At 47.9% G+C, this 25,442-nt stretch overlaps 1 protein-coding gene across 1 annotated transcript; it reads left to right on the top strand.

The window, feature by feature from the left end:
* The first annotated feature begins 5,969 nt into the window (after window positions 1–5,969).
* Window positions 5,970–20,455, top strand: CAV3 (caveolin 3). Its single transcript, XM_003409774.4, has 2 exons — window positions 5,970–6,141; window positions 19,758–20,455. Exons 1-2 carry the CDS (start codon window positions 6,022–6,024, stop codon window positions 20,097–20,099), a joined length of 462 nt encoding a protein of 153 aa, XP_003409822.2. The 5' UTR covers window positions 5,970–6,021; the 3' UTR covers window positions 20,100–20,455.
* The last annotated feature ends 4,987 nt before the right edge of the window (window positions 20,456–25,442 follow it).

Genomic DNA, 25,442 nt, shown 5'->3' with positions numbered 1-25,442 from the left:
TGGATCGTATGGTAGTTCTACTTCTAGCTTTTTAAGGAAGCGCCAAATTGATTTCCAAAGTGGTTGTACCATTTGACATTCCCACCAGCAGTGAAGAAGTGTTCCAATCTCTCCACAGCCTCTCCAACGTTTATTCTTTTGTGTTTTTTGGATTAATGCCAGCCTTGTTGGAGTGAGATGAAATCTCATTGTAGTTTTGATCTGCATTTCTCTAATGGCTAATGATCGTGAACATTTCCTCATATATCTGTTAGCTACGTGAATGTCTTCTTTAGTGAAGTGTCTATTCATATCTTTTGCCCATTTTTTAATTGGGTTATTTGTCTTTTTGCAGTTGAGTTTTTGCAGTATCATGTAGATTTTAGAGATCAGGTGCTGATCAGAAATGTCATAGCTAAGAACTTTTTCCCAGTCTGTAGGTAGTCTTTTTATTCTTTTGGTGAAGTCTTTGGATGAGCGTAAGTGTTTGATTTTTAGGAGCTCCCAGTTATCTAGTTTTTCTTCTACGTTCTTTACAATGTTTTCTATACTGTTTATGCCATGTATTAGGGCTCCTAACGTTGTCCCTATTCTTTCTTCCATGATCTTTATCATTCTAGATTTTATATTTAGGCCTTTGATCCATTTTGAGTTAGTTTTTGTGCATGGAGTGAGGTATGGGCCTTGTTTCATTTTTTCGCAGATGGATATCCAGTTATGCCAGCACTATTTGTTAAAAAGACTGTCTTTTCCCCATTTAACTGTTTTGGGGGCCTTTGTCAAATATCAGCTGCTCATATGTGGTTGGATTTGTGTCCGGATTCTCAATTCTGTTCCATTGGTCCATGTATCTGTTGTTGTACCAGTACCAGGCTGTTTTGACTACTGTGGCGGTATAATAGGTTCTAAAATCAGGTAATGTAAGGCCTCCCACTTTGTTCTTCTTTGTCAATAATGCCTTATTTATCCAGGGTCTCTTTCCTTTCCGTGTGAAATTGGTGATTTGTTTCTCTATCTCATTGAAGAATGTCCTTGGGATTTGGATCGGAATTGCTTTAAATGTATAGATCACTTTTGGTAGAATAGACATTTTTATAATGTTAAGTCTTCCTATCCACGAGCAAGATATGTTCTTCCACTTACGTAAGTCTCTTGGTTTCTTGCAGAAGTGTACTGTAGTTTTCTTTGTATGATCTTGTACATGTATAAGACATGATCTTTGTATGCTCTTGTACATGTATAAGATAGTTGATATTTGACAAAGGCCCCCAAAACAGTTAAATGGGGAAAAGACAGTCTTTTTAACAAATAGTGCTGGCATAACTGGATATCCATCTGCGAAAAAATGAAACAAGGCCCATACCTCACTCCATGCACAAAAACTAACTCAAAATGGATCAAAGGCCTAAATATAAAATCTAGAATGATAAAGATCATGGAAGAAAGAATAGGGACAACGTTAGGAGCCCTAATACATGGCATAAACAGTATAGAAAACATTGTAAAGAACGTAGAAGAAAAACTAGATAACTGGGAGCTCCTAAAAATCAAACACTTACGCTCATCCAAAGACTTCACCAAAAGAATAAAAAGACTACCTACAGACTGGGAAAAAGTTCTTAGCTATGACATTTCTGATCAGCACCTGATCTCTAAAATCTACATGATACTGCAAAAACTCAACTGCAAAAAGACAAATAACCCAATTAAAAAATGGGCAAAAGATATGAATAGACACTTCACTAAAGAAGACATTCACGTAGCTAACAGATATATGAGGAAATGTTCACGATCATTAGCCATTAGAGAAATGCAGATCAAAACTACAATGAGATTTCATCTCACTCCAACAAGGCTGGCATTAATCCAAAAAACACAAAAGAATAAACGTTGGAGAGGCTGTGGAGAGATTGGAACACTTCTTCACTGCTGGTGGGAATGTCAAATGGTACAACCACTTTGGAAATCAATTTGGCGCTTCCTTAAAAAGCTAGAAGTAGAACTACCATACGATCCAGCAATCCCACCCCTTGGAATATATCCTAGAGAAATAAGAGCCTTTACACGAACAGATATACGCACACCCATGTTTATTGCGGCACTGTTTACAATAGCAAAAACATGGAAGCCACCAAGGTGCCCATCAACGGAAGAATGGATAAATAAATTATGGTATATTCACACAATGGAATAGGAATCTGTGAAACATTTCATAACATGGAGGAACCTGGAAGGCATTATGCTGAGCGAAATTAGTTGCAAAAGGACAAATATTGTATAAGACCACTATTATAAGAACTTGAGAAATAGTTTAAACTGAGAAGAAAACATTCTTTTGTGGTTTCGAGAGGGGGGAGGGAGGGAGGGTGGGAGGGGGTATTCACTAATTAGATAGTAGATAAGAACTACTTTAGGTGAAGGGAAAGACAGCACACAATACAGGGGAGGTCAGTACAATTGGACTAAACCAAAAGCAAAGAAGTCTCCTGAATAAACTCAATGCTTCGAAGGCCAGCGTAGCAGGGGCAGGGGTCTGGGGACCATGGTTTCAGGGAACATCTAAGTCAACTGGCGTAATAAAATCTATTAACAAAACGTTCTGCATCCCACTTTGAAGAGTGGCGTCTGCGGCCTTAAACAGTGGTAAGCAGCCATCTAAGATGCATCAATTGGTCTCAACCCACCCGGATCAAAGGAGAATGAAGAACACCAAGGACACAAGGTGATTACAAGCCCAAGAGACAGAAAGGGCCACATGAACCAGCGACTACATCATCCTGAGACCAGAAGAACTAGATGGTGCCCGGCTACAACCGATGACTGCCCTGACAGGAAACACAACAGAGAACCTCTGAGGGAGCAGGAGAGCAGTGGGATGCAGACCCCAAATTCTCATAAGACCAGGCTTAATGGTATAACTGAGACTGGAAGGACTCCAGTGGCCATGGCCTCCAGACCTTCTGTTGCCCCAGGACAGGAACCATTCCTGAAGCCAACTCTTCAGACATGGATTGTACTGGACAATGGGTTGGAGAGGGATGCTGGTGAGGAGTGAGCTTCTTGGATCAGGTAGACACTTGAGACTAGGTTGGCATCTGCCTGGAGGGGAGATGAGAGGGTGGAGGGGGTTAGAAGCTGGTGAAATGGACACAAAAAGAGAGAGTGGAGGGAGAGAGCAGGATGTCTCATTAGCGGGAGAGTAATTGGGAGTGTGTAGCGAGGTGTATATATGGGTTTTTGTGTGAGAGACTGACTTGATTTGTAAACTTTCACTTAAAGCACAATAAAAATTATCTTTAAAAAATTCAGACATTCAAAACCCTACGGAGCACAGTTCTACTCTGACACACATGGGGTCACCATGAGTCAGAGTCAACTCTACAACAGCTGTTTTTTAACCACTTCCCCTTAATCCTTAATGACCCTTTTGGGACTGACAATGTGTTCATCTAAAAATCTACATTTCTCAGCCTCCTATGCCAAGAGGGGTGGCCAAGAAGATATAATCAGAAGTTGTTGGGTAGGACTTCTGGGAAAGCATTCTAATGGAGCAGGCTCAGCTGGCAGATGTCTTTTCCTACCCTTACTCTTTTGTCTTTCTTCTTGCCTAGACTCATATGATGGCTGGAGGTGCAGCAGCCATTTTGTGCCTGTGAGATGGCTTTGAGAAAAGCAGAAGAGAAAGATCGAGACCTGGGTGCCTGGTGACTTCACGGAGCCACCAGGATAGTTCTGAACTGCCTACCTCTGGACTTTGTGCTACGTGAGAGAGAGAGAAAGAAGACTATACCGTGTTGAGAATTTTCATCCTTCATGCTGCTAGGGCCTGGAGTGATGGCTGAGTTGGAGTAGGGAACAGAAACACTGAGCAAGCATCTAAGAGAGGTAGATCCTATTGATGCATATGAAAATTCTGTGCGCATGGATATCCTGGAAGCTGTCATTAGAGGCAGGGCAAAGGACAGAGTATCGTCCATTCCAGCATTTCCTCGGGCAGGCTCACACATCAAGAAAGAAAGAGAAGAGTGGGCAGGCCCTCCTTTCCCTGTCTCATCCCCTACCCCAGCCTGGTATGACAGTCCATCAACAACTCCTCTAGGGGAAAACCCCAGAAATGGGAAAACCTCAGAAATGTTCTAGGCCACCAAGCACAAACTGGGCACTACCAGCTCCGACATGCATTCTTACAAGCTAGCATTTTTCAGTTTCCAAAGCCCTTTCACACACATGAGCTGGTTTCTTCCTTCTACAAAGGTAGGCGGGGACCTGATTGCTATTGTTGTTGTTGTTGTTGTTAGGTGCCCTTGAGTCAGTTCCGACTCATAGAGACCCTATGTACAACAGAACGAAACACTGCCCGATCCTGCACCATCCTTACAATCCTTGTTATGCTTGAGCCCATTGTTGCAGCCACTGTGTCAATACACCTTATTGAGGGTCTTCCTCTTTTCCGCTGACCCTGTATTCTGCCAAGCATGATGTCCTTCTCCAGGGACTGATCCCTCCTGACAACATGTCCAAAGTACATAAGATGCAGTCTCACCATCCTTGCCTCTAAGGAGCATTCTGGCTGCACCTCTTCCAAGACAGATTTGTTCTTTCTTTTGGCAGTCCATGGTGTATATTCAATATTCTTCGTCAACACCACAATTCAAAGGCATCAACTCTTCTTCGGTCTTCCTTATTCATTGTCCAGCTTTCACATCCATATGATATCATTGAAAATACCATGGCCTGGGTCAGGCGCACCTTAGTCTTCAGGGTGACATCTTTGCTCTTCAACACTTTGAAGAGGTCCTTTGCAGCAGATTTGCCCAATGCAATGCGTCTTTTGATTTCTTGACTGCTGCTTCCATGGCTGTTGATTGTGGATCCAAGTAAAATGAAATCCTTGACAACTTCAATCTTTTCTCCGTTTATCATGATGTTGCTCATTGGTCCAGATGTGAGGATTTTTGTTTCTTTTTGTTGAGGTGCAATCCATACTGAAGGCTGTGGCCTTTGATCTTCATTAGTAAGTGCTTCAAGTCCTCTTCACTTTCAGCAAGCAAGATTGTGGTTGTGTCATCTGCATAATACAGGTTGTTAATGAGTCTTCCTCCAATCCTGATGCCCCGTTCTTCTTCATATAGTCCAGCTTCTCAGACTATTTGTTCAGCATACAGATTAAATAGGTATGGTGAAAGAATACAACCCTGACGCACACCTTTCCTGAGTTTAAACCAATCAGTATTACCTTGTTCTGTCTGAAAAACTGCCTCTTGATCTATGTAAAGGTTCCTCATGAGCACAATTAAGTGTTCTGGAATTCCCATTCTTCGCAGTGTTATCCGTAGTTTGTTATGATCCACACAGTCAAATATCGACAGGGAACTGCCAGAAATTCAAGCTGGTTTCAGAAAAGGACATGGAACTAGGGATATCATTGCTGATGTCAGATGGATCCTGGCTGAAAGAAGAGAATACCAGAAGGATGTTTACCTGTGTTTTATTGACTATGCAAAGGCATTCGATTGCTATTATCATGCCCAATTTTACAGATGGGCACATTGTGTCCCAGAGAGGTGAAGTGCACCCAAGGTCACACAGCCAGCAAGAGGCAGAGCTGGGGACCAAGCTTGCTGCCTCCCTCTCCACCCTGCCCCCCAGCCTTTTCTCCCAGGAGCCCTTACGCTGACAGTGTGGAGTACATTCCAGGCCCCCCCCCAAAACCCATGCCCACCCCGGTGCCACTTCGGGAATGCCAGGTCTCTGCTCCCTCTGTGGTGGCTCTGTGCCTGGCAGCAACCTTCTTTAAGAAGTGTTCGGCCTTCCTGCAGAACTCCAGTCTTAATTTTAGCTTGGAGGCCTGCCACGGGAGGCTTTAACAAGAGGCAGGCCGAAGTTATGTGGGACAGCTGTCAGCCGGCATGCTGGGTGGGGCCTATTTAGCCGGCAGGGGCACAAGTCTGGGGACACTGAGCTGGTCTCTCTGCCCCAGCGTTTTCTGCCCCGCCAGCCCCGCGGCGCGGATCTCCTCCGGCGGATCCACCCACCTCCGCTATGATGGCTGAAGAGCACACGGACCTCGACCTCGAAGCCCAGATCGTCAAGGACATTCACTGCAAAGAGATCGACTTGGTGAACCGAGACCCCAAGAACATTAACGAGGACATAGTCAAGGTAGGCTCGGGCCGCTGCCCTTGGCGGGGCCTGCCCTGCCTGGCCCTGAAGGTGTCACCTTTGGAGAACGGGATGGTTTCTGCTCCAGGCACAATTAACTTTCCTGAAAAGAGGTCTTGTGACTCTGTTTTCTCCTTCTCACCACCCCCCCCAAAAGGCATGTGCAGCCCCCAAAGAGCCTTTAGCACAAACAGGAGCAAAAAATTCCTGGCACATACATACACAGCCCAGGTTGATCAGGGCAGGAGAGGCAGGTGATGGGGAAAGTGCCTCCCACTCTCTGTAACTCTCCCATTCGCTCCTGGCCCTCGTCCTGGAAGGAACAAGAAAAGGGGCCAAGTTGGGCTATTTTCTGTGCCAGGGGAAATTTCTGCGGTCTCCACAGTGGGCGAGGGGTTAATCTCCAGAGGATGGCTTCTAGAAAAGTTGGCAGCCCCGCAAAGTGACACTCACTCTCCCAGAGCTCTGCCCAGCACTTGTATGTCTGGCTGCCAAGCCAAGGGGGCCTCCCTGGTCGGCCAGCCAGGAGCAGGGCAGAGGCGTCCTCAGAGGGTGCCATCCCTGAAAAGGAATGTCTGACCTGAAAGGAGGCCCCCCCATGGCCACTGCCTGAAACCAGGCCTCTGGCCTCACCTGGATGACTCCAGCGGCCTAGCTGCCCCCAGGCCCATGCACTCCCACCCAGCCTCTTCACCATAGCCAGAAGAATCTTTTAAGAGTCGAATTCCTCAGAGCAGTGTCCCCGATCACCAACCTCAGAGCCACTGGAGGAGGCTTTCAAAGTGTGGGTGACTGGGGTTTCCAGTTTCAACTGAATGGGTCATAATCTCACACTAGCACTGTATCCAATAGAAATAGAAGGCAACCACCTACTAATTTTCAATTTCCTAGTAGCCACATTGAGGTCCCAGGGTGGTAGAAATAGTTAAGCACTTGACTGCTCACCAAAAGAGTGGTGGGCGGAACCCACCCAGAGGCTCCTTGGAAGACAGGCTTGGTGGTCTGCTTCTGAAAGATTACAGCCATTGAAAACCCCATGGGGAAGCTCTGCTCTGCATACATGGGGTCACTGTGAGTCAGAACTGACTGGACAACAGCTGGGTTTTTTTGGTTAGTAGCTACGTTAAAAAAAATGGTGGGGGGAGAACAGGTGGAATTAATTTTAGTGATTTTTTAAATTTAACCCAATATATCCAAAATAGTACCATTTCAACATGTAATCAATTCTCAATGAACTATTGTACATTCTTTCTTCATCTTTAAAATTCAGTGTGTATTATTTTTACACTTAGGGTACGTCTCAATTTGAAGTACTTGTTCTGAATTTGGATTTCATAATTCACAGTTGAAAATAGATTCATTGTTCCAGACATACTCAAAAGTTTTCCAATAACAGAATCGAGTACCAGGATTTAGTTCCAATTAATTAAAATTAAATGAAATCTAAAATTCCTCATCATACTAGCTGCATTTCAAGAGCTCAAAGCTGACAGTCACCATGTTAGACAGTGGCTCTAGGGCTTGTTCTGAAGCAAGCCCCTGGACTGCCCTTCTCAGCGGGGCACCTCCCATGTGGATAGAGCCTAAACTCTCCACGTGGATTTCAAGGCCCAGCACGTTCTGGCCCCAACCTGCTTCTTCTGCCTTGTTTGCTCCAGGACCAGCCATGCCAACCAAGACACACTACCATGCCTTTGCCAGGAATGCCCGCCTTCAAGGCCCAACTCGAATGTCATGTCACCTCTTCCTGGAAGCCTTCCCCAACTTCACCAATCAGATGCTCTCTCCCCTCCGCCTCATTCACTCAGGGCATTCCTCCACAACAGCACACACACAAAAAAACACAAACCCATTACCATCCAGTTGATTCTGAATCGTGGTGACCTCCTGTGTTACAGAGTAGAACTGCTCCACAGGGTTTTCTTGGCTGTAATCTTTAAGGAAGCAGATCGCCAGGCCTTTCTTTCACTGCATCTCTGGATGGGTTTGAACTGCTACCTTTCAGTTAGTAGACAAGACCAAACAGCTTGTGCCACCACAATAGCACATACTGTATTATATGTCTTTGTATCTATCATTAGTGATGGAGACAGGGTAATTACAGCACGGTGTGAAAAGTTCTGTCACAGGAAACTTAGGGAACAAATTTTGCAAACTGAAAAGCACTTCGTATATAAATGTGAAGTATTATTAGTCATGGTTTCTGTAGTGTGGTGTCAACGGAATAGGACTGGCCTTGACTTTAACAGACTTGATTTCAAATCTAGGATCTCCTACAGAAAAAATAATGGCATGGGGCGGGTCACCTAAGTTCTCTGAGCTTCATTTTCCCCCTGTGAAATGAGAATAATATAATTCACCTCCAGGGGGTAAATGAATCTCAGAGCAGCACTGTGCAATAGAAATGGAATGTGAGGGGTAAAGGAGCTGAGGGGTTTGAAAGTGCCTCACAGTTTCTGGCACACGGCAAGGGTATGGCAAAGGCGAGCTCCATAGGAACGTCCAGGAGCTCACAGTCCGGAGGACATGAGAACTCAGCCATGGGCCAGCGTTTACACCCAGGTTGTTCCCTGGGTGGGGCAGTGGTGGCTCACGGGTAGGATTCTCGCCTTCCATGCAGGAGACTTGGGGTTGGGTCCTAGCCAGCACTCCTCATGTGCAGCCACTACCTACCTGTTATTGGAGGTTTTCGTGTTGCTATGATGTTGAACAGGTTTCAGTGGAGCACCCAGACTAAGAAGGACTAGAAAGAAAGGCCTGGTGATCTACTTCCAAAAATCAGCCAATGGAAGCTGTACTGGTCACAAGGGTCCACTGTGCATAGGGTCATGAGTCAGGGACCAACTCCATAGCAGCTGACAATGACAACATCCCCTGGATGGCCCCTGGGGGGGTTGCTAGGGGGTGGAGAAGAGGACCCCGTGGGTGAACATGGTATCCAGGGAGACCCACAGCAGGTGCCAGTGTAGAGGGGGCTCTTGGGTCCTGCTGAGCCCGGAGTGAAATTCTAATCTGGAGGGAGGGGTGGGATCAGGCAGCAGAGACAAGCCACCTTTTGCAGCCTCCCCTTGGGGCTGAGAGCTATCCTACGCTGGGGGCCCCTTGCCTCAGGAAAACATTACTCAGAGGCGAAAGCAAAAAGCAAATAATTTTGATGAAAAGAGGTTGTGATTTGGTATTTATGGGACATGCTCTGGTCTGGTCTGCGTGCAACCATCACCAGTATTCATTGCCAAATTTTCCATCACAACAGCTACTCAAAAACAAAACCAAACCCAGTGCCGTCTAGTCGATTCTGACTCATAGAGACCCCATAGGACAGAGTAGAACTGCCCCATAGAGTTTCCAAGGAGTGGTTGGCGGATTCGAACTGCCGTCCCTTTGGTTAGCAGCCGTAGCACTTAACCACTACTCCACCAGGGGTTCCAATAGCTACTCAGTGCTTCCTAAACAATGGCTCCCCCTTTGGGTTGAGGAGTTATTTGGCTTTTTCTTTTATTTTTAATGAGTGAGAAATGAAAACGTTTAGATATTTAGAATAAACCAAACCCGTTGCCGCCAAGTCAATTCTGACTCATAGCAACCCTACAGGACAGCGTAGAACTGCCCCACGGGGTTTCTCTGGAAGCTGGTGGAGTCCAACAGCTGACTTTTTGGTTAGCAGCTGTAGCTCTTAACCACTGCGCCCCCAGGGCTCTGATATTTAGAATACCCAGTGCCTTCCAGTCGATTCCAACTCATAGGGAGCATAAAATAAAGTTGAATAAAGATCACAAATAAGTTCAAGCAGACTTCAGTTTTACAGTAAGTTAGAGAATAAGGAAAAGGAAGAAAGAGGGTGTGGCTAGAGGGGGAAGGGCATTCTGTCTTCACCTGTCCAACCTGCTGATCACCTGGTTTCTTTTATCAACTGGGGAAAAGCGAAGATAAAGAGAGGAGGAAGGAAAATTGAGGGACAGAGGGAGTGAGACAAAGAGATGGGAAGAAAGAGAAATGAAGACGGGTGGAGGTGAAGGCTGGAAGGCCTCGGTGGCACCCATCAGGGGTGGCTTCACGTGTGGTGATAGGCTCCATGTGGGCTGGGAGCGAGTGACACAGAAAGAATGCTGGATGTTGGATCAGGCTACCAAGACCCAAGTTCTGGTCCTGGCCTTGACACGAGCTTGCTGTGTAATTCTGGGCAAATCCGTTTCCCTCTCTGGGCCTGAGTCCCTGGTGCAGACAGAGGCTGGATGGAAAGAGGGAGGCCCAGTCCTCCACCAGCAGCCACCAGCCGCTGCAGTTTCACATAGAAAAGTCAAGGATGAAGAGAGGAGAGAGACCCACCATGTCCGTGGCTTTGATGCCCAGCCAGGGGAGGAAATTGCTTTCGGTTTTCCTCTGTCAAAACTGTCCCAAGCAAGGCCTGGCTCTGCCCTTGAGCCAGGCTGGAAAATGAGTGCCAAAGGTAGAAGGCAAGCCCTGTACAGGGTGTGGGGCTAGGGCCAGGGCAGAGCCAAAGCTCAATGGGGTTAGAGCTGGGGACATGGGAAGAGAGCCCTGCCCCCACCCCTCCTTACCTTCACCACCCCACCATCATCACAAACATTGATTCCACGAATTGCTACTATGCACCAGGCACTGTGCTCTCAGAGGAGAGGGTGATGAACAAGATAGACGCACGTCATGTATGCCTCCATGCCGGGGGGTGAGAATGTACACTACAGGTCCCCAGGGCTCTTTGACTTGCCAGTGGGTATACCTGAGGTCACTTTTCTCTTCAGGCTCATGTTGAAAAGGCTCTAACCTCCTCCCCCATGTATGTCTATGGGACCCCAGCCCCACCCCAAAGTCACCCCGAGTAATTTCTGAGAGGCCTCAGAGCTACTTCATCAGTAGCTTCATCTCTCTCCCTTACTCACACTTAGTCATCTGGGTGCTAAAGCTCAGAGGCTCACCCATGTCCTTCAGCTTCTGGCCTCAAGCTCCTCTCCTCAGGAATGCAAAGGCAGCCCTTCAAACAGGACAGGGGGATGACACAATCCCAGCCCCCCATCATGCTAGGTCCCACCCCACCTCCAACCCAACCTTTCACAAAACTCCCTCCTCCTTCAACAACACAAACACCCTTTTGCCTATCAGCTCAGACTAATAAATGCCAGATGAACCAGTAGCTCCCCGGTTCTGCAAGCTCTGCTCCCAGCTTGGGCCCCTCTGGGACACCCTACTGCACAAAGAGGAAACTGAACTGTTACCTCCTCTTGAAAAGAATTCAATCCCACAGAGAAGATAACACTAAAGTGATGATAATATGAGAGAAGGTGCTTAATGCCATAATTTAGGGCTAGATGAAGTGTCAAGGGAGGTTAGGAGAGAAGAAAACTCCTTTCACCTGGGGAAATCAGGCACTGGCTTCAGGGGGGAGAAGTCTCCAAGGTGCGTTAAAAAATGGAAAGCGTTTAAAACGTGGGAAGGGGAAAAAGCTTTCCAATGAGAGGAAACAAAATTAGCAAAGGTGTGAAGGCTTTTCACAACATCAGGAGGAATGTTGGGCAGAGTTGGCAAATGTGAGGGAGCATGTTGTGACATCCCATTCCTGTGTTCACGGCAGACATTACTAACGGATCACAGCACTGTTCCAGGAAGCCACACACCACCAGCTAGTCAGAGTTGGCACAACAAATGAAACCTCTTTGCTACTCTGTCTGCAGAACAATGAGCTGTTCTATTGGACTAGGGCCGATCATCTGAAAAAGAATTTGTGGGAGAGAAGGCAGGAAGGGCAGGTTGAGGTTAAATTATGGAGAGTTATCCAATCCACCATTTCCTTTGGAAATGTCTTGCCTTTTCTATCAATTACCCCTAAGAAAGGACACTTTGGACTAATTTACACTGAAGTATTGATGACTTTTCAGTGTTACAGGGACTTCTGGATATCAACTAGTCTAGTGTTCTCAAAATGTGGTCCTCTTTCTTGGGGAGCTTGTTAAAATGCAGATTCCTGGGTCCCACCACCAGAAATTCTTATTCAGCAGGGCTGGTGAGCACCCTGGACAACTGTTTTATACTTTCAAGACGGGGTGTCAGCAAACTACTCCCCCTCATCCTATAGAGGAGAAACTGGGGTCCAGACGTATCACTTGTTTTCCTAATGACACAGTATTTCAGTTATCTAATTCTGGGTAACAAATCACCCAACAATAATCATTTTATGATCGCTCCCAATTCTGTGGGTTGACTGGGCTCAGCAGGGCAGTTCTCACGTAGCCATAGTCAGATGCCAGCTAAGGCTGCAATCATATGGGGGCTCCACTGAGCTGGACCATCCTCGGTGGCTCACTCACAGGGCTGGCACCCAGGGGGATGGCTGGAAGGCTAGCTTAGCTGGGACATTGAACCAGTAAGACCTCTCTCTCTACGTGGTTTCAGGACCTCTCCTTCACGTGGATCCTCCACTGGTCTCCATATGGGCTAGATGGACTTCTAACATGGTGGCCCAGGGCTCCCAAAACCCAGCCGCAGAGGCTGCCAGGCATTCTTAAGGCATCCTTCTGGAATGGCCCAGCGACACTTCTGCCGCATTCTGGTGGATAAAGCAATAACACTGAGAAGCATGACTCATGGGGTCCTTTGGAGACTAGCTAACTGCCCACAGAAAGGTGGTACACAACCAAGCCTAGAACCCAAACTGGGGCTGTTTCTACTGCTCCCCACTCCCACCTGCACCGAGTCTCTTGAAGGCAGAGGCTGGTAAAGGACCAGTTTTATTATTATTCCAATTTGTTGTATACCAATACTTTTACAAACAATAAAAATGGCTAGAAAAGTGAAATAAAAAGTCACGTGCAATATAAGCTTCAATTTATTATTATTAGATTCAAAATCCCTGTGCCAAATTTCAGTGGGCATTCCTAACCACTGCCTCCCAATTTCAGAACTTACCTGGGGTCTGCACTGGTTTGTGGTAACAAGGTAGCAGGCTAGGACACACCAAGCAAAGCAAAGCCATTCACTCGGGTTTTTTGACTCCAAAGCTAATTCCATTTCACTAGGGACCTTGGCCCAATGCACTCCGTGTACAGCTGGGAAAAAATCAAAAAACCATAGGCCCAGAGAGGGAAAGCACCATGGCCAAAATCACAGAGCAGCTCTCTCCCCTGCCCAGAGCTACCTCACCCGCCCACAGATATCCTGTCTGAATCTGCCCGGGCCGCTGGACACCTCCGCCCACGGGACTGAGTCACGCAGGAATCTGAGGGCAGTATTTTTGACAAGGGTGGCGGCTCACCTCCCACGCACCCTGGGGCAATAGCCTGGCCCTGCTGTCCTGCGCCTGGGCGGGGCTCGTGCACCGGCTGGTTCCGATTAATCCACTGGCTCTCTTGCTGTTCCAAAAATAAATAAATCAGAGAAGCGGCAGCCACTGAACCAGCAGCAGGCATTCTCCCCCTCCCGCCCCAGGCCCCTCCTTCCAGAGGCTGGCGCAGTGGATTCAGCGCCCCCACCGCCCTCCAAGAAAAAGCCGTCTGCCCGCCACTTCTGGAAACTGAGAAGTGAAGTCACTGAGCGCTTCTGATAAACTGGCACGCCCGCCCAGGGCTGCCTGCACCGGATCTTATAAATATCTCTTCCTACTAGCGCGCTATCACCAAAGCCCTCTCCACTCTCAAATCCAAGTTAGGGGAACAGCTGCCTCCTCCCAGCCCAGCCCAGTCCTCTGATAGCTCGGGGAGAGCTGACCCGCAGAAAACGCAGCAGTCACCCACACTCAGTGCCCCAAGGACAATTCACGGCAAATCACTCAAAGGCAACACCAGAGGCTTCTTCGAAACAATGATGATTAAAACGCACGACAGAGAGATCCTTGCGGGGTGGGATTGTTACCCAAGTAGAAAATGAGAGAAAGAACTCCGTCCATCTTACTGGCTCAGACCAAGACACCCTTCCCCCCTACACACACCACACACACACAGTTATGACTACTTGAGCTGGAGAATTAATATACTTGTGATCTGGGTGTCCACAGAATTTCTGAGATAGCTTTTCATAGGCGCTTCAAAGCATTTGAGCAAAAAACCATCACTGAGTATCTATGAAGCACCAGGTATCATGCTAAACATTGCCCAAGAGATAGTGAAAATAGTGCCTAGCACAAAGAGGGTGTTCAGTAAATATTTGTTTGGATGGGTGGATGGATGATGAATGGATGGATGGAGGGAAGGAGGGAGGGAGAGTTAGATGGGTGAGTGGATGGGTGGGCAGGTGGATAGATGGATAGATAATTGGGTGGTAAGATGGATTAAAGTCTCTGGGTGGTACAAACGATTAAGCACTCAGCTACTAACTGAAAGGTTGGCAGTTCGAATTCAACCAGAGATGCCTTGAAAGAAAGGCCTGGCAATCTACTTCTGAAATGTCATAGCCCTTGAAACCCTATGGAGCAGTTCTACTCTGATACACATGGGATTGCCATGAATCAGAGTCAACTTTACCTTGACAGCACCTGGTTTGTTTGTTGCTTGTTTGGTTTTTTAGATGGATTGAGAGATAGGTGGGTGGATAGACAAATAGATATATGGATGGGTGGGTGGGTAGATGGGTGGATGAACAGAAGAAAAAATTACCTCTATTCCTCACAACAAGGTTGTAAGAAATAGCAAGGTTGGTATTATTAACCCCATTTTACAGATGAGAAAATGACGCTCGAAGAGGTTCACGACCTGCCAAAGTCACTCATCTGGTCAGCAACCGCACTGACATGCAAAGCCACGGTTGGCATTGTAGCTTCCTATTTGAATAAAGCACTATATACATAACCACCACCAACAACAGCTAAAAGTTATCAATCAGGAACTCTGTGTAGGAAACGTTCAAAGTACTTTACATGTCTTAACTCATTTCATCCTCTGATAACCTTTATGAGATAAATACTAGGGAAATGAGGCACAGAGAGGTTATGTAACTTGCTTAAGGCCACACAGCCCATAAGTTAGCAGAGCTGGAACTTGAACCTAAGTCATGGGACTTTATAGCCAGGGCCATTTCCACTATGCTGCCTTCTAGAGGCCAGACCCAAATAATAAAATATGGTGATGGAGGAATATGCTGGGACAAAGGAGCAAAGCTGGCTGGGCTGCAGAGGGGCTGGAAAATTGCTGGCAGCTTGGAGTGGGTGGGTGGCTGGGAAGAAGGAGTCATGGACATTGCATTGGGGCAGGTGTCTCTGGATGAATAGAGCCAGGCCTGGGAGGGGGCAGCCACTCCCCCCAACAGTCACAGGGCTGCCAACATCTACCCCAGAGTCCAACCCCAGGTAGGGCAATATGAGGACACAGGTTTAGAGTCAGGACACCTTGATTCAGTCTGGGCTTGACCATCAACCCCCTGTGAGAGCCTACACCAGGGACCTCCCCTATCTGGGCCCATTTGCTCACCTGTAAGGTGAGGGGGCAGGAGTGGGCTATCTGTTAGTAGGGGGCACTGTTCTAAGTAACAGTCACAGGAAAGGCAGGAGGGACCACCGGGTGCTGAGTAGGCCAGCAGTCAGAGGGGAGGGAAGGAAGGAGGACTCGGGTCTGCTGGGGCAAACACAGGGAAGCAAGCCTGCGCCTAAACACCTCCCTCTGCTGATAAAGTCCTGAGGCCTCAGCAGGTCCCTAGGAACCCACCCTCTGTTAAGAGGCAGCTGCTGGCATAGGCCTGGGCATGGGCCATGATGGGGGTGGGAGCAGGCTGCAATCAGGCAGGACCCAGGCTCTGGGGGAGGTGAATGAAACTAGATAACCGTGAAGGTATATCAAAGTCAAGGTTAGAATGGTCCCCTGGGCCTATACTCCCCAGCTTCTGAGCCTGGAAAGCTGCCCCAAGAAGAAAAAGCTTCTCTGGAGTTTTGCCTGATGTAAGTCAGACATAGAAGATGCCAGCCCTTTCCATTTGCTCTCCAAAGCCATGAGATGTCCCCCAACCAACCTGGGCCTTCTTTTCCAAATGTCCAGCACACCGCTTTTCCATCCCTGCCTCTAAACTCCACAGTCCCACAAACTCCTAGCCAGCCACTACCTCCTGGAAGCTCTCTAGGGAGAAGTGAGGCAGTGAGGCCCATATGCTTCCCTCCAACCCTCTCCTCCCACACAGGGCCATGTTTCAGAGGTTAAGTGATCTCTGCTGAGACCCCCAGAATAGAAAGCTGGGCCCTCCTGACTCCCCAGAGCAGCTTCTCCATATGGCCTGTAGCCTGGAATCTCACCCTGTTGACTTTGCCCCCTGGGTGAGGTTTCCTCCTCAGCTGCCCCAGCCACCAAGCACAGGGGATGCAGGGATCCGAGGCAGTGCGCGGGAGCTCAGAGTCCAAGTTAAGTGAGACAAGGGGATGCAACATTGTACATACAACATGGGTATATTCACTCTTTCCCAAAAAAACTATGATACTAGGAAGTAATGCACAGAAGTACCAATATTTTGGGGGGCAGTGGTGGTTCAGGGGTAGAATTCTCACCTTCCATAGGAAGGCCCAGGTTCAATTCCTGGCAATGCCCCTTATCCACGGCCACCACCAATCTGTCAACGGATGCTAGATAGTTGCTATGATGCTGAACAAGCTTCAGCAGAGCTTCCAGACTAAGACGGACTAGGAAGAAAGGACTGGCGATCTACTTTCAAAAATCAGCCAGTGAAAACCCTACGGACCACAACAGTCTGACCCACAACCAATCACGGGGCTGGCCAGGGCCAGGCAGCATGTTGTTTATTGTACATGGGCTTGCCATGAGTCAGGGGTGACCCAACAGCAGCTAACGATAATATTTTTAGTACTAGAGAAATACAAATTGGGAACGGTTTTGCTTGCTTTATGCACTTCTCTGAATTTTCTGTAATGTGGCTATGCTATTTCATAATGAAAAGTACTTTTAATCAAAACTATACGGTTGCTATGAGTTGGAATCGACTCGACGGCAAGGGATAAACTTAGAGGAGAGGATCCCCTTCTCTAACAGAAGTGGGAAAGGGACCGACCCCCAAAGATTGAAGTTTGGAAGATTGAAGTTTCAGTTCTGACCCAGTGGTCCCTCCCACCTATTAGCCCCGCGTTCCTGAGCCATCAACTGTGTGTTCATTCAACCCACTTGTATTAAAACAGCCCAGGAGCACTGCAGAAAGAAATATCACACAACGGTTTAAAGCAGAAAAGCTGACTTGGCAGCAGACAGCGCTTAATTCCCCCCGCTCCAGGACCTACCTGGTAGTAACCATTGGCAGGTAGGTAGTTAAGTCCTCAGGTTCCCACGGGGCTTGTCAATCCTCGGGTGGCTTTTACAGCATTTGTTCCTCCTCACACTACCCCTCCACGCACCATCTTATACACAAGGCAGCTAGGGCTTAGTGACACTAAACGTCACATGTGAGAAAGCCCCTAGATCGTGCCTAAGGCACAGCAGGGACTCAGGGAAAGTTAGTTAAGTGACTTGGCTGAGAACAGTTTTTTTTTGTTCCACTGTTGTTTTCCCCCCCACTTCCCAAATGGAACCTCAGTCACGTCATCAGTGTAATGGGTGACCAGGGTCACTGAGTGCCAATGTTCCTTCCAGCATCAAGGGAGGAGTGCGGAGGGCAGGGGAGGGAGGAAAGCCTGAAGTGGATGCATTACTAGAGCAAGGAAAACAGATGCAGTTTCTTCAGGCCAGCTCGGCCACAGTCAGAGATGAGGTACCTTTACTAGCCAGACAGGTTTGTCCCAGGGATGGTGTGGCTGTCAGTCTGCCACATCCCAGATCCTAAAGCACCTCTCTGACTCACGGCCAGCACCCTAAAGTAGGTCACGTCATCTCCTATCCGAGCACTGCAATGGCTCCCACTGGTCAGCCACATCCATCCTCACTCCTGCCCCTGCCACCTCCCAATTGCACCCCCAGAATAGGCTGCTGGACACCCAGGCCCTACCAAGTCATCCCTGCACAGAAACCTTCCCAGGCTGCCCAGTGCCCCAAGCTCTGTTCTGTCTCTCCTGCCCAGCCTCACTCCGGCCATTCTTGGCTTGCACTTGGCCTTCTGGAATCATCTGCATCTCACTGAGGGCACACACTGTCTACCCCACTAGTCCTGGCAGTGACTGCTTCTTGTGCCCTAAACACTCTTTGCCAGGCCACAGCCCTAACCAGATGTGTCCATCTGGCTACATCAAGTGTCAGCTTAGCCAGAAGTCTCCTTTTCCAGGAAAACTGCCAGGCTGGGGGTGGGTGCACGCAGCCCCTGCTCTTCCCTTAGTGAGCGCTTATCCCTACAGTATAGTTAATGTGGCTGCCTGCCATACACCGTACACTCTGCCAGGGCAGGAACCTTGCCAGTTCACCATCGTGTTGTCAAATCAAAACACACGCAGATTCAGGTAGGGAGAGGCTTTATTCAGAAAGGGGGGGGGGGAATGGATTATTGTACTAGTGGGGGGGGTACAATAGGGAAAATGCTAGAAAGAAACATAGATCAGCAAAGAGTTAGGGAAAAAGCACTTTTCTTTATAGGGACTGAGATTAAACAAAGCTAGAAAAAACCCATGTGTGAGGAATGGGATTAAGGGTGATGTCATTAGTAAACCAGAATGTTTTAAGCTGTGACCAGCTTATTCTCTGGGAAAACCAAGCCATGCTGTCGAGTTTATTCTGATTCATGGCGACCCCATGTGTTACAAAGTAGAACTGCTCCATAGGGTTTTCTTAGCTGTCATCTTCACACAGGAGCCCTGATGGCACAGTGGTTAAGAGCTCTCGGCTGTTACCAAAAAGGTCGGCAGTTCGAATCCACTAGCTGATCCTTGGAAACCCTATGGGGTCATTCCACTCTGTCTTATAGGGTCACTATGAGTCGGAATCGACTGGACAGCAACGGGTTTGGGTTTTTTTTTTTTTTAAACCTTCACAGAAGCACATCCCCAGACCTATCTTCCGAGAGGCCTCTGGGTGGGTTCGAATCTCCAACCTTTCGGTTAGTAGCAGAATGCTTACCCATCTGCACCTCCCAGGGTCTCCATCTTTATTCATAAAAAATAAAATAAAATAAATTTTTTTTTTATTCATAAAAGGCACCCACTAAATCTCGTGGGCTGTATTTGTCTGTTCAACTCCCTTAGAATCCTAAAACGATAGAATTTGCCAGCTGTGATTCTAACTCTGCCTCTAACTAACTTCTCAGGGCATTTATCCATCAAATGAAGGGTTGGACGGGCTCTTTGTGGTCCCTCTCTGCTCCAGTGCAGAGCTAGTCAGTGTGGTCCCTGAACCAGCAGCACCTGGGAGTCGTCCGAAGTGCAGACTCTCAGGCCCCATCCCAGCTCTGCTGAGAAAGAATTTCTGGGGGTGGGGTTTGGCCATCTATGTCTAACAAGCCTCCCCTCCAGGGGATGCTGACACACCAAGCAAAAGTTCAAGGCCAAACCCACTGCCATCGAGTCAATTCCGACTCATAGCGAACCTATGGGACAGAGAAGAACCGCCCCATAGAGTTTTCAAGGAGCGCCTGGTGGATTCGAACTGCCCACCTTTTAGTTAGCTGCCATAGCTCTCAACCACTATGCCACCAGGGTTTCCAAGCGGCTCTAAAAGTAGGGAAAATGGCGGCACTGACAATACCCCTTCCCGCCCCTGCAGGTGGATTTTGAAGACGTGATTGCCGAGCCTGTGGGCACCTACAGCTTCGACAGCGTGTGGAAGGTGAGCTACACCACCTTCACCGTCTCCAAGTACTGGTGCTACCGCCTGCTGTCCACGCTGCTGGGCGTGCCGCTCGCCCTGCTCTGGGGCTTTCTGTTCGCCTGCATCTCCTTCTGCCACATCTGGGCGGTGGTGCCCTGCATCAAGAGCTACCTGATCGAGATCCAGTGCATCAGCCACATCTACTCCCTCTGCATCCGCACCTTCTGCAACCCGCTCTTCGCCGCCTTGGGCCAGGTCTGCAGCAGCATCAAGGTGTTGCTGCGGAAGGAAGTCTGAAGCCAGGTGGGGTGATGGGGGTGGCGGGGCAGGGGGAGGCAGGCTACCTGGCCCCATGGGACTGCTCCACGGTACTGCTCTGCTAGGGCATGCTTTCTCTTTAGGGACTGCACACAGTTTAGGGGAGCCAGGAAGAAAAGGCAGCCCAGCCACACAGAAGCACAAGGGTCCCTCCCTCTGCCCCTTCCCCTCTACGATGCCCCCTGTGACCCGGGGCCAAGGGAAGATCATTTGCTAAGAGGGCAGCTACTGCAAGTCTTTGCATTCACTGGTACTGTACCGGCAGAAAGCCGGGGTCAGCCTGTCCACGCACACCCAGGAAAGCACCCAGGGACTGTTGGTGTTAGGAGGGTGGCTCTAATAAAGGGTTTTGACTGCATTCAGGGACTCCTTGTTTTATGTGTATCCATAAAGTTGGTATGCCACCTGTAACATATATATTTCACAAATATGTATTTCTGAGAAAATATAGTTCACTGTCTTGAGAAACAGAAGTAGGAAAAGTTGGTTGGCCCTTCTCCTGACCAAATTCAAGGATCAGAATAGACGTTGGTTTTTCTTGGGATTCTTTTTTGCTAGGTATTTGCTCCCCCATGTTCCTTGGGAGATTATTTTCCACTGACAGCTATGACCCGGGCCAGCCAGTGGTCACCAACAGAGGGAAGTGACCCTTGAGCTGGCAAGGGCTGGTGGGCATCACTGGGTATCTCTGAGGGCAGGGCTTGAGCTGAAGCCTCTCTGAGCCTCCTCATTGACTCCCCCAGACGCCAAGCCCCTGGCATACCTGTGGTGGCCACTTGACCATATACACCTTCAACCCTAAGAAACGTTTAGGAGGTGGGAGGTCCACTTTGTGCACACCTGGACTCACCATGGCAGTTAAAAGCAACAGAAATGGCATGTCCCACCCCTTCCCTCAAAAAAAAAAAAAAAAACCGACAATCTTACATTCTTTAGGGCTGCTTCCTCAAAAAAAGCAAGGGAAGGAGCTTTTTGTGTTTGTGGTCAATTTTTTCTTGGAGGGGGGAGAAACGTTGCATATTTCTCTCAGAGATTTTCAATAGATATTGGCACGTTAAAGGCTCTGATAAACCTTTCCCTAAAGAAACCTCTTTAGATTATAGTCCCCCAGTCCTAGTTAACCTTTTTTTTCCCATGCAACAGCCAGTAAAAGTTCATAGAATTAAGGCTCCACGGAACATGGCTTACAGGTTTTCGGAGGCATTGTTCCATCCCGGCCTGGCTATAAGCCCAAGGGGACCACGGGAGGTGGTGTGGTAGAGTGGACTGAACTTGGATTGGGAGCCCCGACGCAGGGGACCTCTGTTTTAGTACTGCCAAAAAAAAAAAAATTTTTTTTTTCTTTTCTGCTCCTAGTTGTATGATCTTGATCAAGTTTCTTACCTTCTCTAGCCTCAATCTTATCATCCATAAAATGATACCTGCTCTAAAATTTTATGTTTTAATTTTTTTCTTAACATCTAATTATGAAATTTTCAAACACAGAGAAAGTTGGATTTGCAGTGAACACCTACAAGCCCACCGCTAGACACTATGATTATATTTTACTGTTCTCGCTTTAGCACATCTCTATCCACCTATCCATCCCTCTATCCATCTCAGTCCCTCTTTCTTTATGCATTTCTAAGTAAGAGGCAGATATCAGTACAATTTACTCCTAAACTCAACCAATCCAAACCCACTGCCATCGAGTCGATTCGAACTCATAGCGACCCTACAGGAGAGAATAGAACTGCCCCATAGAGTTTCCAAGGAGTGCCTGGTGGGTTCAAACAGCTGACCTCTTGGCTAGCAGTTGTAGCACTTAACCACTATGCCAACAGGGTTTCCTACCCCTAAACACGTCACCATTTATCCCTGTTTTTGCAGGTGAGAAACTGATAGCCCAGAGAAGTCAGCACACTTGCCAAAAGACTCACAGCTAGGCAAGGTAGCACTCTGGGTTCCAGCCCACCACTTTTCTCTACCCTGGGGCTCCTCCACATTATCGAGTGCACTCAGAAAGCCCAGACACCTCCTGCTGCAAATGATTAAGGCCACTATTACCTCTCTCCTCCGTGAAGGGCTTCCCAGCCCTTTCAAACAGCTCTTGAAATCATTAGGGCATCAGTTTTAGAACTGGAACCTTGGGTTAGGCAGAGATGGTCACCATCTTGTCATTTGTTATAACTGGACTTGACAAGGACTCCAATTCTCCAAGCTTTTGCTCACCTTCTCTGGGGGCAGACTATGGCAGACGCTCAATTACCCATAATGGAACTCGAGAAAGGACACATATTTGAAATGCCTATAGAAGCTCTGTTCTTTCCAGAAAGCGCCGTGAGGAGCAGCGTGCAGACAAGCACTTTGGGGGTGTGAAGAGAATGGACGAGGTTGGGGGGTGACAGAGTGAGTGTCTGCTCTTGAAAAGCCCTCTCATTGGATACATAAGGATCATCAAGGACTCTTGTTTAAAATGCAGATTCTGGGACCCTGGTTCCAGAGTCTTATTCGATAGTGAGACTTGGGAATCTGCATTTTAACACAAATCCATCTGTGATTCTGGTGCAGGTGGTCCCCAAATCTCACTTGAAGAAATCTTTTTTAGGGTCTCTACTGGCTGACAATCTGGAATCTTACTATTTCCACAGTTAGACTGCAGCACAGTGAGTAAGGCTACATCACACAGAGTTGTTTCTGAGTCTTGAAGCATCTTCTGACAGAACTCTGAAAAACCAGTGTACCTGTGATCCCAGAAAATAAGACCAGGTGTCCTCTCCCACCCCCGAGACAGCCCAAACGGACCACTGTTGTAACCAGGCAGATAAGGTTGCACCCGTGGGAGGGAAATTAAGTCTCCACACCATCAGAGACAGTGAAGGGCAAGAGCAATGTACGAAAAAATGTTTATTAAGTGCACCTTTTATAAAGTAGGTAACAGAGCAGACATCGTGTGACTGGCCACATCATTCATCTGTTGGCCCGGTATATGGGGACACCACACAGTTACCACAGCAGAAGACAGGTGAGGACTTCACAGTTCGCACTAAGCGATGCTTCACTGCAATTAAATGCAAAAATCGTAAGCACTTTGAAACCAAGATCTTTATGAAAGGCAGCCTGCATCATCCCCTTGTGTTTCCTGAGGTCACCCCCAGACTCAGCCCAGGCTGATTCCGACTCAGCGACCCCTCGTACGTCAGAGTAGATCTGTGCTCCACAGAGTTTTCAGTATCTGATTTTTCTGAAGCAGATCACCACGACTGTCTTCTGAGGCACCTCCGGGTGGACTTGAACCTCCAATCTTTCACTTGGCAACCGAGCACATTACCGGTTTGTGCCACCCAGGGCCTCCAGAGCCATCCCAAGAGGAGACCAAATTATGTGACGAAGGTTTTTTCTCAGAATCCACCAAGTGCTGCCATTTCACTTCTCCATCAGAACAATGAAACATCCCAGAAGAAAACCTGCACGTGCAATTTCCCGGCAGCTCCAGCCACATGTTGATGTGTGAGCAGGTCTAAAATTGGGGGAGAAGGTGGTTTGGAGCCTCAGGCATGGGGACAGAAATGGCTGAGCTTCACGTGGCCTGTGGAACTCCCCACATTCATTCTTCTAGGCTTTGGTGGGGGACAGACTAGGACAAACTAGAGTGGGGAGGGGAGTGTATCCAGTGGAACTGTTGAAATCAATTGTCACTTATTTGCTATAAACACAAACCTCTGCCCACAATGAGATCCACGGTCTCCTTCAGAGCTTTCACATGAAGAGAATGAGGAAAACGGCCCAGTGGGTTCCTAAGCCCAGGAAAGACGGTTGTGCATCTTGTGACTCCAGGAAGGTGCCCTGGTTAGGAAATGTACTGTGAGCTGCTGACTGCTTGATCCCTAGTGGCCTCTGCTGGCGGACTGATGGAGGCTCAGGGTGTCTCAGAGGCTAGTGAGCAGGGAGGTCCAGATGCTAACAGCACCCTGTCATCACAGTGTTTGCACCCAAAGCACCCTGGCGTTCCAGTGTGTGGGGGCTGAGACCTGAACCAGCATCCCGTTAGCTTCCCAAAGAGCAAGGACTGACTGGTGTCAACATTGTAAGTGTGTGTCATAGCAACAGTGTACAACAGCGTTGAGTCCCAAGATGATACGGTTTTCAGTCTGCAGTTAGTACTGAAAGCCTTGTACTGGATTCTTAGACTGTGAACACCGACAGCTAAGTGCACGCCTCTCTAGACCATGGTAGTTAGCGCTCATTCTACCGCTTCTGCGGGTGTGTGAGTATGCGTGTGTGTGTGTGTGTGTGTGCGCAAGCATGTGTATGGTGTGTGTGTTATGTCTGAGTGTATAGTGTGTATGAGAGAGATAGTGTGTGGTGTGTTTGTGGTGCGTGTACAGGACAGTGTGTGTGTGTGCATGTGGTATGTGTGTGGTGTGTGTGAGAGAGTGTGTATGTGTGGTGTACGGGTGTGTGTGTGTGAGGTGTACGGGTGGGGGTGTGTGTATAAGAATGTGATGTGGTGTGTGTGGGTGTGGGTGTGACAGTGTGTGTGAGTGCTGTATGTGTGGTGCGTGTTTGAGAGAGACTATGTGGTATGTGTGTAAGGGAGTGAGAGAGAGTGTGTGAGGCAGAATGTGATGTGGTGTGTAGGTGTATGTGTGTGTGTGTGAGAGATAGTGTGTGTGCGTGTGGTGTATGTGTGGTGTGCGTATGTGTGTGTGAGAGAGAAAAGTGTATGTGTGAGAGAGATAGTATGTGTGGTATATGTGGTGTGTTTGAGTGACAGAGGGTATGTATGGTGTATGTGAGACTGTGTGTATGTGTGTGAGAGTGACTGAGTGTGTATGTGTGTGTATGTGGTATGTGTGTACTACAGTTGTGGGTTGAGGGGAGGAAAGCATGTTTCAGAGTGGAACTGTGGCTATTGTGAAGTGTTCTTACTACGTCCCAGCAAAAGTGTCTGGAAATAAAAACTGGTTTAGAAACAAGGTCCCAGAGTGCCCCAGTGAGCTGACCAGGACCAGACTGAAAACCTCCAATCTACATAAAAAAAAAATTTTTTTTTTTTAACAACTAAAGTCATCTCTTAGGCACTGTCACACCCTGTCCTCAAGGCTGATAGGACAGTTGAGAACATGTTTACCAGCCAGGTAAGAAAATCCTTTTGAGACCCTTGATGAATTGCCATTCTAAATAAAACCGAACAGACTGCAGCTACAACGCATCGCTAGTGCCTTTACTAAAGCAGGATGGGGGTATCAGCACTGCTGTTACTTCTCGCCAAGCGGGAAACACAATCTCTGGAAGGAAAACTGAGTAGGAAGATCATGAGATCCCTCTGAAGTGGTGAAT

Source organism: Loxodonta africana, chromosome 22 (genome assembly GCF_030014295.1).
Source record: "Loxodonta africana isolate mLoxAfr1 chromosome 22, mLoxAfr1.hap2, whole genome shotgun sequence".
Taxonomy (NCBI): Eukaryota; Metazoa; Chordata; class Mammalia; order Proboscidea; family Elephantidae; genus Loxodonta; species Loxodonta africana.
The sequence above is the reverse complement of the archived record's forward strand: the minus strand, read 5'-3'. Positions and strand labels throughout refer to the sequence as shown.

Coding starts and splice junctions, on each gene's coding strand:
- CAV3 (XM_003409774.4), top strand. CDS start 6,022: ATGATGGCTGAAGAGCACACGGACCTCGACCTCGAAGCCCAGATCGTC. Junction 6,142..19,757: donor TTAACGAGGACATAGTCAAG/GTAGGCTCGGGC, acceptor CCGCCCCTGCAG/GTGGATTTTGAAGACGTGAT.